At 43.9% G+C, this 13,128-nt stretch overlaps 1 protein-coding gene across 1 annotated transcript in view; it reads right to left on the bottom strand.

The window, feature by feature from the left end:
• The window catches only part of LOC310786145 (adhesion G protein-coupled receptor D2), a gene marked incomplete at its 5' end in the record, with an annotated part of 161,082 nt that overhangs the window by 132,443 nt on the left and 15,511 nt on the right, over window positions 1-13,128 (bottom strand). Inside the window, 4 exons of the mRNA XM_083647318.1 lie at window positions 2,746-2,848; window positions 5,111-5,214; window positions 6,535-6,664; window positions 7,886-7,941. Coding sequence (XP_083503444.1) covers window positions 2,746-2,848; window positions 5,111-5,214; window positions 6,535-6,664; window positions 7,886-7,941 — 393 coding nt within the window. The remainder of the gene's footprint in view (window positions 1-2,745; window positions 2,849-5,110; window positions 5,215-6,534; window positions 6,665-7,885; window positions 7,942-13,128) is intronic.

Genomic DNA, 13,128 nt, shown 5'->3' on the forward strand with positions numbered 1-13,128 from the left:
CAGCCTGCATGCCACCTGCAACACATGTACACAGGAGAATCAAACACCAGCCTGCACGCCACCTGCAACACATGTACACAGGAGAATCAAACACCAGCCTGCACGCCACCTGCAACACATGCACACAGGAGAATCAGACACCAGCCTGCACGCCACCTGCAACACATGTACACAGGAGAATCAAACACCAGCCTGCACGCTACCTGCAACACATGCACACAGGAGAATCAAACACCAGCGTGCACGCCACCTGCAACACATGTACACAGGAGAATCAGACACCAGCCTGCACGCTACCTGCAACACATGTACACAGGAGAATCAGACACCAGCCTGCACGCCACCTGCAACACACGCACACAGACAGGAGAATCAAACACCAGCCTGCACGCCACCTGCAACACATGTACACAGGAGAATCAAACAACAGCCTGCACGCTACCTGCAACACATGTACACAGGTGAATCAAACACCAGCCTGCACGCTACCTGCAACACATGTACACAGGAGAATCAAACACCAGCCTGCATGCCACCTGCAACACATGTACACAGGAGAATCAAACACCAGCCTGCACGCCACCTGCAACACATGTACACAGGAGAATCAAACACCAGCCTGCACGCCACCTGCAACACATGTACACAGGAGAATCAAACACCAGCCTGCACTCCACCTGCAACACATGTACACAGGAGAATCAAACACCAGCCTGCACACTACCTGCAACACATGTACACAGGAGAATCAAACACCAGCCTGCACGCCACCTGCAACACATGTACACAGGAGAATCAAACACCAGCCTGCACGCCACCTGCAACACATGTACACAGGAGAATCAAACACCAGCCTGCACGCCACCTGCAACACATGTACACAGGAGAATCAAACACCAGCCTGCACGCTACCTGCAACACATGTACACAGGAGAATCAAACACCAGCCTGCACGCCACCTGCAACACATGTACACAGGAGAATCAAACACCAGCCTGCACGCCACCTGCAACACATGTACACAGGTGAATCAAACACCAGCGTGCACGCCACCTGCAACAAACGCACACAGACAGGAGAATCAAACCAGCTGTTCCCTGTTACTATATGACTTGTGGTGGGAAATTGGGGGTACAACATTTCTCTGGATATTGATCCCTGTACCCATTCATACATGCCCCATGCAGGAACTGTCCCAGGACATTCCTGGGACCTGGGAAAGGCTGCATGCCAGAAAGGGGCTTTTGGCAAAGGGGATGTCACACACACACACACACACACACACACACACACACACACACACACACACACACACACACACACACACACACACACACACACACACACACACACACACAAGGTCAGAGGTCAAATAAGTATAGGTCATTGATGGACTGCTGAGCGGCTGGTCATGATTGTGGTGATGAATGAGGTGACAGCGGCCACTAATGTCCTACTGACACCATAAACAATCCAACACACACACATTATTGCATTTTGCTAAATTATTGATTTTTTGGGGATATATGTTAAGGATCTGAGAGCTTTGGATACGTTTAAACTAAGGAATAAATTGGAAATATAGTTTATTCTAGTTCAACATCACAATTGGCTGTCCATAGCTAGAAAACAAAAAATGTTCAAGAGAATGAAGAGGAATATGTAAAATGGCTGATTGGGAGAGGTGGTCCACTGGAATAAGAAAGAAAAAGAAACAAGTCATTTAGTCTCACATTCAGACTGCACTATCATCAAGAAAATGACTGAAACCGGTAAAAATGAAAATCATCTAAGCCTACTGGCAGATTTTTTTCCAGGTATTTTAGTTAAATTTGGATTTTAGGATAAGATGGAGATATATATATATATATTTCTATTTTCAACAGTGAATGGTTAAATAGATCATCATGTCTAAAAAGGTTCAATCTCTGCAACAATCAAATGTGTCCAACAGCAACACATCCTATCAAAGCGTCTTGAACCCCTGACTGTTCATTGATTGTAGTTCGTTGTGTTCAAAAACCCGGTGAAAAATTGAAAAATCACCTCCCTGATAGTCAGCCGGTCTAGATCTATATATATATATGTATGAAACCATTTGATGCATTTTCAGCCAGCGGCCATCTGCCAGCGGGGGTGAGCCTCTGACGTGACCCGGGGTCAAAGGAGCAGAGGTCAAACCAACTACAGGCCATCGACTGACCGCTGAGACACCGAGCCATGTGTTCTGGCTGATGGATACGGCATCAGTGGTCACTTATGTCACATTCAAACATGTCACTGCATTTGTTTTACTGGTGGCTTCCAATTTCAAATCCCATCAAGGTGGCTATTAGCAACACGGTGACGTGGGTTTACAAATGAACGCATGGGAAGGGGAACACAAAGAACAGAAACAATAGCTTGTAGGCTTTTTCAGTTTTGACATATAACAAACGCTTGTACACATCAATGTGGGGGGGGGGGGGGGTGCCAATACATTATCATAAGGAAAGTGGAAAAATACCTTTTAGTGTCCATTGTTTGGCTAGCTTGAACTGGAGACTCAGTTACAGTATTTGTATTTTTTCAGCTAACAGAGTGCTAGGCTTGATAATATTAGCTTCCTCCTCTCTTACCTATTTATTTTTCACTGGACTGAATGTTACTGTGAGATGTTTGGATAAGTAAAAGTCCAGTATACCCCTATATAGCACAGCATCAAATCATATGTATTGGCAAACATTGGCCTGTCTGCAACATTACCTTGTTGTGTATGGCTGAGCCGCTGCAGAGCAGAACCACCTGGGCAAAGGTGAGAGCGATGAACAGGTTCTTATGGATGGAGGTCCGGTCCGATTTGGGGATGCTGTGTAGAGAAAAGACAACATGTGTTCAAGTCCTTTCGTAGCGTTGCTCTAAGATGAGATAGCCACCTTCAATGACAACATATGATGGTACATTTAGGACAGCGGGTCATTTGAGTCTTCAGTTGACAAGATAGCAACCAGTGTTGCCAGATACAGCTGATAGTTTCCAGCTTAAAGACTTGTTCAAAACGGGCCAAACCGCATCCAAAACCGCCAAAGCAAATGCACTGATACTGTAGCAGCACATTTACTGATCAGGATTTTTATATTTGGGAGATGTTGAAAGATGATTTTTTTTTTAGATATATATAAAAGAAAGTGTTCTCCACTGTTGAAGCAAACACAGTAAATGCCTTTGCCATAAAAAAACATTAATATACAATATGTCAAAACATATGAATCTCTTTTTTAAGAACACGCACACGCACGCACACGCGCACGCGCGCGCACACACACACACACACACACACACACACACACACACACACACACACACACACACACACCTTCCCACACTGCACTATCCACACCATGTTTCTTTTATCAGCATAGCACTGGTTACTTTATCACTTGTCTTCCATGTTTTATTGCCTTATAAATAGCCTAAGCTTGTAGCAGGATTCAATACTAAGCTGGTATGGTACAGTATATACGGCTCAAGAGGCAGGGAGTCTTTAACATTAATAACCGTCTGAAAACAGTAACACATACAATTATGAACCTTAAGAGAGAACTGGCTGCTTGAATGTTTCCTTGTTGAGGGTTAGGAGAGCTACAGAAGAAGGCTGACATGGGGAATGGTTTGGAGACCTTCTCACCCCTCCTGATGGCATCAGCCTATTTCAGTCATGTCCAAAGTCCGGCCCGGGGGCCAATTGCGGCCCGCGGACCGACTTTAAGTGGCCCTCGGCTTGTCTCTCAAAATATACTATATGTGGCCCTCCACACAGTATTGGTTAATCAAGCAAATTCACATTGCATTTTTTTCTCTTCACCTAACGATGAGAGCACTATCATACAGTTTGTAGACAAGCACCAAGGAATAGGTACGCATGCAGAACTAATACTTTCAAATGGTAAACAAAATCCTTAGAGTACAATTGTATTTTATGTGATTTTTTTTTAATAACCCATATGTGAGAAGCAACTGGCCCCCCAGTATTTTTTACATGATCTAATCTGGTCCCCATTCAAAAAGGTTTGGACACCCCTGGCCTATTTAGACTGATCTCATATCTGCATCATTGCCTATTTGTGCGCGCGCGCGCGTACACACACACACACACACACACACACCCCGCCTGTGTGTGAAATGCATGTACGTATGCGCTGTGTGATTGAGGTCAGTGGTAAATGGCGGGGCGGGCGGCTCCTCTCCAGTTGATTGGGATCCCTCGGTGGCCCTAATGTTAATTAACGGCAGCATCAGCGCCATAAACCTTCAGAGTGGACTCACACGCAGACAACACTAATTAGTGGATTAGCAGCGCTCAATACTCACACCGTCTTAGGAACACAGCAGCAGCGACCGTTATCTCTCTCTATACTGTGAGGGAGCAACCCAGTCCCCAGGACATGTTGGCAGTTCTACAAACCATGGATAGGTGACATTCAACGTTTGTGAGCCTAAATTTAAGATTAACCAACATTTTCCAACGTCAATTTGAAAATGTTAATTGTTAATTGAAAAACGTTGCAGAGTTTCAAGTTCATTTGAAAACGTTCCCCTTTAAGGTTAGGGTTATGGTTTGGGCTAGACTTAAATAAAATAAAATAAACGTTAAATGTGACTCGCGGTTGAAATGTAGACTTTGGAAACCCTGGGGATCGAACAGGAAAGTGTTTACGCCCTCCATCCATCCCGGCCACAACACCCTTACTGGCCAACATGCTATTTCAATAGCAGACTGCATGACTTGTATAACGTTGATACACATATCCAGAAATGTTGATATATAACATATTTTGGTTCACAAATGTTGACATTCAACGTATCCATGCCGCCTTGCAGAAGCGTAAACTGCCAACATTTGATTCAGGCGACCAGGCACTCCATGAGGAAATGTGGAAGTTGAATGTTGTCTGGCTTATCAGGAAACATACACACGCTCTTATATCAATAATTATTATTATTTAAGCAATGCCAGTGAGTTCTCACTACAGATATAGTAAACTCATCATGTATGTTGGCTCAAAAGGCTCAGAGCGGGCGGCCATGTTGGCTCCCCACCGGTTTGACACGTCTGTGATCAGCTACTCACTCCAGCACGGTGAACAGCATCAAGGTCACCACCAGCGCACACAGAGAGGCGCCCGAGCCGATGAATGTCAGCTTGGTCAAAATCTGCTCTTCCTCTGGACTCCACTGAGGGAGAGAGAGAGAGAGATGGTGGGGGGGCAGCGAGACAGATAGGTTAGAGAGACAATGAGAGAAACAGAGTGAGAGACAGACAGACAGGTTAGAGACAGTGAGAGAAACAGAGTGAGAGAGGGAGGGGCAGCGAGACAGACAGGTTAGAGAGACAGTGAGAGAAACAGAGTGAGAGACAGACAGGTTAGAGAGACAGTGAGAGAAACAGAGTGAGAGACAGACAGGTTAGAGAGACAGTGAGAGAAACAGAGTGAGAGACAGACAGGTTAGAGAGACAGTGAGAGAAACAGAGTGAGAGACAGACAGGTTAGAGAGACAGTGAGAGAAACAGAGTGAGAGACAGACAGGTTAGAGAGACAGTGAGAGAAACAGAGTGAGAGACAGACAGGTTAGAGACAGTGAGAGAAACAGAGTGAGAGACAGACAGACAGGTTAGAGAGACAGTGAGAGAAACAGAGTGAGAGGCCGACAGGTTAGAGAGACAGAGAGAGAAACAGAGTGAGAGACAGACAGGTTAGAGAGACAGTGAGAGAAACAGAGTGAGAGACAGACACTTTCATACGAGCTCTGCTAATGCATTTTTCAGTTGGATAGAGACACCTGCTGGATCATATGGTATACTGCATCGCCTATCCACAGCACTACTGTAACTACTTTGTGTGTTTTAAAGGTCAAACATCATGACTAGGGTTAGATTTCACATATACAGTACAAAAAAGATACTGTAAATTCTATTGAATTATGTACTACAATATTCATATTAGATCAACTTTGAAGTTTCACCAATTATGCTGTTGCTGCTCTTTGATTTGCAGGACGGGACATTATTTTGTAAAATATGTAACATTTATAATTATGTAAAATGATACGACTGATTATTTCAGACTCTGATGAAGACGCTGTCGCATTGAAACGTCAGTCTGCACCTACTGAATTAAATCAATTCCAGTGAATCGAGTGCTACATGGCCTTTTTGGGTTTACCCATTTATTTCTGTTGTTAATACTGTCCTGTCCTGAGAGCACCGACCTCCCTCTGTGGAGGGGCTGAAGCGCAAGAGACTCCTCTACCTTAATGTTAGTCCACATTCAGGGGTTCACTCAAAGTGAAGCTGTCGGCATGGAGGACGATGACATGAGCGAAAACAGAGGCGTTCATTCATCGTAATCGAGATAAAAGTTTGAAGTAATCGTGATATTGATTTGAAGTCGCCGTAATCTGTGCTCTGACTTCAAAACATCGTTTACATTTTCCCTAATCCAGTCTCCAATTCGGCATCAGTCTGTGAATGAATAGACAGAGTCACTGTCTCACCTTGGACTCCAGGTAATTCATCAGCACCGCAAAGTTGGTGGTGTGGTTACACAGACAGGAAGTGACATCAGAGCCTGCAAAGGTCACCCTGCAGCCCTCATTGGACCAGCTGTTGGCATGACCATTCCTACTGTATACAGCCAGCCAGCCACACACACACACACACACACACACAACATACATAGTCTGTTCACCTGAATACCAACAAACAAAATATGTTGCATATCAAAATTTCTAGATACGTGTATATCAACGCTCTACACGTCATACAGTCTGCTATTGAAATAGCGCAGTGGCCAGTAAGGGCGTTGTGGACAGTGTGAATGGAGGGCATAAACACTTGCCTTTCACACTGGTGAGCCGTGTTCGATCCCCAGGGTTTCCAAAGTCTACATTTAAACGTGTTTTTTGTTTGTTATTTAATCCTAACCCAAAACCAAAATCCTAATCATAACCAAGTTGTTTTATTTGCGTAATGTTATTATCCATCATTTTCAAAGTTACGTTGGAAAATGGGGGTTAATTTGAAATGTTGATATGCAAATTACTTTTGGTTCACAAACATTGAATGTCACATAATCTGTGTTTAGGCGACTGGGTTGACATACAATAACTACCTGTAAGTAGAGTCAGCTGGTTTTAAACATGAAGAATTTAACATGAAGGTGAACATGAAGGTTTCATTCCCAAACACTGTTTATCAATTTTATAAAATAAGTAGGCTAAATAACATGAAGCACATTCAATTTCACATTTCAATCAAATATTTTGAAATGTATATGTTGAAATATTACATCTTTTAAAAAGTAGGCCTATTAATTATTTTAAATGTCTCAATACTTCCTTCATCTTTATTTATTTATTTACTTATTTATTTATTTCGGTCATTGCTCCACCCCCTCTGCCGATCTGGGGGGGGGATGTTAGCGCAGCGACCAGGACACACACCCTTAATCCGGCTTCCCACCGGCAGACACGGCCAATTGTGTCTGTATGGATGCCCAACCAAGCCGGCGGTAACACGGGGGGTCAAACCTGTGACCCTCGTGTTGGTAGGCAGGAAATACCGCTGGACTACCCGGACGCCCATGTGTCAATCATTCCTGTCAATCATTTCATAAGTCAGTCAGGTTTTCCAAGTGGTGCACATCTATTTTGGGAATGAAACTCGCATACCCTGCTGTTTGATTTGGTTTTGTTCCAAATTGAGATATCCAGCATTTGAAAGACTGACATGTGTTCTCACAAATAAAGTATAGGATAAAAATAACTGGGTAAATGGGTTTTGGAAATGACCTCTTGATAGATTTTATTTAAATGTATCATTGTTGTTGCTGCTGGTCAAACTCACATCAGGCTGAAATTCCAAAAGGCACAAACAGGCGTGACTCGCTGTGAATACTCCACCTAGAAACAGAAACACATGTTTTCACTCCCTGTGTGTGTGTGTGTGTGTGTGTGTGTGTGTGTGTGTCTCTCTCTCTCTCTCTGTCTGTTTCTCTCTCTCTATATTACCTTGGAGTCCAACCAGCCAAAAGCAACATGAGCCAGCCGTTGGCCGACTGGCCTGAAGACAAAAGCCCTCTGCCAAATGTCTCAATGTGAAATACAGTACATGCTGGGTTAATGATGTGCTGCGTTGGAGGGGTTATGTCAAAACGCTTCTTTACCATTACTCATTCGCTATTCTCAAAGCCTGACTGCTGTTTTCAAAATGGCTGCCATTGGCGTGAATTTAGGTTTTTATGCCAGAACTACATATTTCGAGGCTCTGGAGACTTCTGGACAAAACTTTGGACCAAAACTAAACTGCAAAAAGCATCCATTTTAACAAGGGATTAGTACTGAGTCATAAAGTAAAGTTAAAAAAAAAACTGCATTGGGCAAGATGTGTACGTAAAAATAAACCTGAATGATCATGCTGAATTACAAACTGAGATGCCATGGATTGTAAATGATAATAATAATAATTGATTGCATTATGCTCCCCCCCCCCAGATTTTTTTAACCCATTTTTATCCCCCATTAGTGCTCATTTAAATGTATTTATCCTGGTTGCTGCTCCACCCTCTGCCGATCTGGGGAGAGCCAAAACTGGCTCCATACTTCCTCCGAGACATGGGAAGTAGCCAGCCGCTTCTTTTCAGGACAGAGTCCCTATCTCTGCCCTGGGGCATTGGGGAGATTATTCATGAGAGCAGAGGGAAGAGCGCCTCCTACTGCTCCTCCAACACCACTTCCAGCACCATGGTCTCCCATCCAAGGACTATCCCCAACAGACCATGAAGTATCAGACAAAAACCGGCAGCACTCACAACAGTTTCAATGAATTGAATCCAGCACAGCAGCAGTACAGCCTGACACCCTTTAACGCCGAAGAAGGCCTTCAAGCTGAAACACGTTCATTGAAACTTTATTGTGAGTGCTGCCGTTTCGTCTGATAAATGAAGCTTGCGTTAGTTCATTCGAGACACGGAAGTCATGCGCTATGCCCCAGCTGTATCCAGCTGTCACCCGCTGATTGGATCATTCATTCACCAATCACAGCCATTCTCACAATAAGGCAGTCCGTTTAAATACGGCCTCCTCTCTCACTCTGATCTACTCCACCCATGCTGTCTCACACTGCTGCTGCTGCTGGCGGCGGCAATGCTTTGCCTCCACCACCCCAGCCTCCACCTTTCTAGCTCAGTCTGCTTGGCTCAAAGGCTAATCATGTATTCTAGCTCTAGAGTCTGCATGACTCAAAAAGTGAACATGTTTTCCATGTCTTGCTTAGGCTCCCTCTGTTACTCACTATGTATTTAAATGTATCTGGAATCTTGTATCTCCATGGGGGGGATTTTTGCCGCCCTCCCTGCTCGGTGTAGTTTGCTGCTGGGCCGGTTCAGGGAGGAGCATCTTCTGTAAAGAGCGGAGCCTTCAACGCCAAACATAACTGTATTTCCATTTATGCAATAAATGGTTAAATATATGACGAGTGTTCTTGAATGACTAACCACGGTCAGACCTGCTTAGCTTCCCCCAGTAAGCCAGCGAGGTAACGGTGGAGGTTGCCCATCTTATCTGTCTGAAACACAAAGTGGAACTGCAGAACAAAAGAGAATTTCATCCCACCTAACACATGCCGTAGATTTGCCCTATTAGCCAAATGTTTGTGGTGGCAGGCGTGGTCTCCTCGTGGAGGACGTGACAAGTGAAATTTAACACATTGACTGCCAGACGTTTTTTTTTGCTGTAGGTAGCTTCTGCCAAGCCGTTTTTTGAGGATTATGGCTCATTTTATAAGAGCCGAGGATTCGTTTCAGCTTGGAGTTTGTGAACATACAATATCTCAAAAGTACTAATAGAATGTGTACTTTCTCTGTCTAAAAGAGTTAGTTTGTAGAGTTAGTAGTTATGTAAGCATTAGCAGTTGAATACAGCATGGTTTTAGCGTGAAAAAGAATATTCAGAGATAAACGGCTTTTTGTGAAATTGGATGGAACTGTCACTTTAACCATTCATTTTTGGCTCTCTCTCTCTCTCTCTCCCTCCCCCTCTCGCTCTCTCTCTCTCTCTCCCTCCCTCCCTCTCGCTCTCCCTCCCTCTCTCTCTCTCTCTCTCTCTCTCTCTCTCTCCCTCCCTCTCGAGTTGCTTCAACTCCGCCCTCCGTGGGCGGACAAGCTTGTCACCAGTCAGTGCTTTGCTGCTCTCCTGTGCCTGCATGTCTGGGCCGCTGTTTGAGGAAGTCGGGAAGGACTCGCTCGTTTGGAGTTTTGGTTGAGAGAAGTTTTTGCGATTCTGGTCATATTTATGCTGCGTGTTTCAAAGTGTGTTCCTCCAACTGTAATCTATCACCCGATCATAGTAGATCGGCTGAATCTATTATGTAAATTTGCAATCCCGCATCGCCAGCAATCAGCGCGAAAAGGAGAATGGCTGGGCTGAGAATGGCTTGACAAGTTAAAAAAATGCTTTCCTTTCTCTAGCAAGGAGAGCACTGTTGCCACTTAGTGGGTCGGTGGAATGGGTTGTAAACGTTCGGTGGCTCCAATAATTATATAAGAGATGTAAAAGGCTTAGATGCACAACCCACCGTCAAAAAAAAAAAATCGATGCCAAAAACGTGTAAACACGTTGTTGGCAGGGAACAGCTGGATTCTGAAAACGTGTTCATACGTTGTTGGCAGTGAATGAGTTAAGAGTGAAATTCAAAATCTTCTCCAAAACAGCAGCAAGGGAGCCATCCATCCAGAGAAAGTTGGACTAAACATAAACGTGTTGTGGTCGGGTGGTGGATGAGTTTGCTTTCAATAACAGCGACTAGGGCTGCAGATATTGGAAAAAAACTGACATTGCAATATATTTTGTTTCTGCGGTATAGTATATTGCGATATGAAAAAATCCACCAAATGACTTGAATAGCTCATCAAGCCTTGCTGCTTCAAGAAGGTAGTGGGTAACCTGCGTGGGTGACATACGACATACATTGGCGATCTGTAACCTAAGACCTGAGCTCCACCACCTGCATTGGGTTGGGAATAGAATAGAATAATGACATAAGTTACATGTGCAAGTGCCAAACTACCCCCCCACCCCTCTCCCCCACCCTGTACCTTACAGCTGCGTTTTCTCACAACCTTCGGAAGGTGAAGGTAGGCCTACATGCTAACGAAGGAGTCCTTCGGTAGGACTCGCTTTACAACAGAATGGATGGCAGTTCCGCTGACATGAGAACTCTTGTTACAGCCATGGAGGCCAGGATGACCACTGCTGAGCATCTGGTGTATAAATACTGTCATGCTTTGGTATTGTACATCGCTCTAAATTAAGCACTTTGTTGACGAATCTCGAAAGTTTGATTCCATTTTTCATTTTTCTGCCACTTTAGCTCAAGCTACAGAACTTGGAGGTGCTCAACAAACGCTCAGCGCTGTGCAAGGCCGCATGGAGCAGTTGGAGAGGCAGCAGGAAGGTAAATGTGCAAAGAGCAGGGTTGTGAACACTATGTGTGTACACTATAAAGTTTGTGTTCATTAAGTTAAACATTTATGTTTCATGATTTTAGGACAGCAGGCAGCAGTGCAAGAGCTTCAAAATGCCAACATTGGTCAATTATTATTGTTTGTCTTTGCTGTATCACTATGGGTGTGTGTGTGTGTGAGAGTGCAAGTAAGCAATAAATGATTGTATGCTCTTCTTTCCTTTAACTTTGTCACAGTGCGCAAAGTGGCTTTTTCTGCCTCTCTGCTGGCATCTGGTGAAGGCAACGTAGGCAACGTAGATGAAGATCACCTAATCTACAGAAACATCTTTACCAACATTGGAAACCATTACAACACAAATACAGGTAAAGTGACAAAAATGCTCCAATTTGGCAAACTGACTTTTTGGCTTCAATGATTTCACCAATTGACTACGATCAAAACAGTTTACTTCACATGTCATTAACATGTTATGAGCTATGAGTAAACAAGACTTTTCTCTCTGCATCTTATAGGTTACTTCACTGCACCAGTAAGTGGAGTCTACTTCTTCAGATTTACTGGCCATCTAAAAACCTCATCTAGCATGACGATGAGGATAAGATTATTCAAGAATGGAGATCCCATAGTCATCGCAGGTGACCGTCGCACCGCATCCTCCAAAGATAATGAGGACAATGCATCCAACGGTGTAGTGCTGCATTTGGAAGAGGGAGATGTTGTTTCCCTAAAGCTTCAAGGATCTGTTTGGGATGACGATTATCACAGAACAACATTTAGTGGGTTTCTGCTCTTTCCTTTGTAAGGAAAGAGCCAAGTTCAGTGACACGATATTTTTTCCAGGATGCCGATGACAACAAAGAGCACATCCAAATTCAAATATCAATGTTTTCCCCCCCTTTGCGTATAAAACCAGGTTCACTGAAAATAAATCCAACAAAATAAATGTAAGAATAATAATTTCAATGCAGGGCAATCCATGTCTCCATCCTTGATCTATGTGAGTGAATGAGTGAGTGAGTGAATGAGTGAGTGAGTGAGTGAGTGAGTGAGTGAGTGAATGAGTGAGTGTGTGAGTGAGAGAGTGTTTTATACTGTATACTGTAGTAGCAAGTTTTTTTTAGCTGCAGTCAGAGTGATTGGCATGATGCTAGTGTGCTAAGTGCTATCAAGCAGCAACAAAGTTATAGCATGACCTGTTTGAGTTAATTTGCCTTATCGTTACTTGACATTGCATGTCCTGCGACGTGACTATTGCGCATGCGCACATTGCGATGACGATGCTGAAAGGATATACCGTGCAGCCCTACCAGCGACCGGAGTTTCAGACCAATTTTCAGCTGGTACAGTATGAAATGTCTACTGTGAGTGACATTTAAATTTTTAGCAGACATTTTCGACCAAAGCCTTTCCTTAACCTTAACCTTAACCGAGTTGTTTTAGTTGCCTAGACTTAACTGTTAGCCAACCTTTCGCTGAAAATGCCCTGTCCAATTCATGATAGTCCAGTTTGTTGGGGAGGAACATTTATGTGAACATTTCCACATAATTTGTGTCCACGGTGCATAAATCTGTGTTTCACAGTCTGTGCGCATTTCAGGACTTTTTATGAGATCACATTCGATTT

The sequence above is a fragment of the Poromitra crassiceps genome (genome assembly GCF_964638095.1).
Source record: "Poromitra crassiceps genome assembly, chromosome: 12".
Classification (NCBI taxonomy): Eukaryota; Metazoa; Chordata; class Actinopteri; order Beryciformes; family Melamphaidae; genus Poromitra; species Poromitra crassiceps.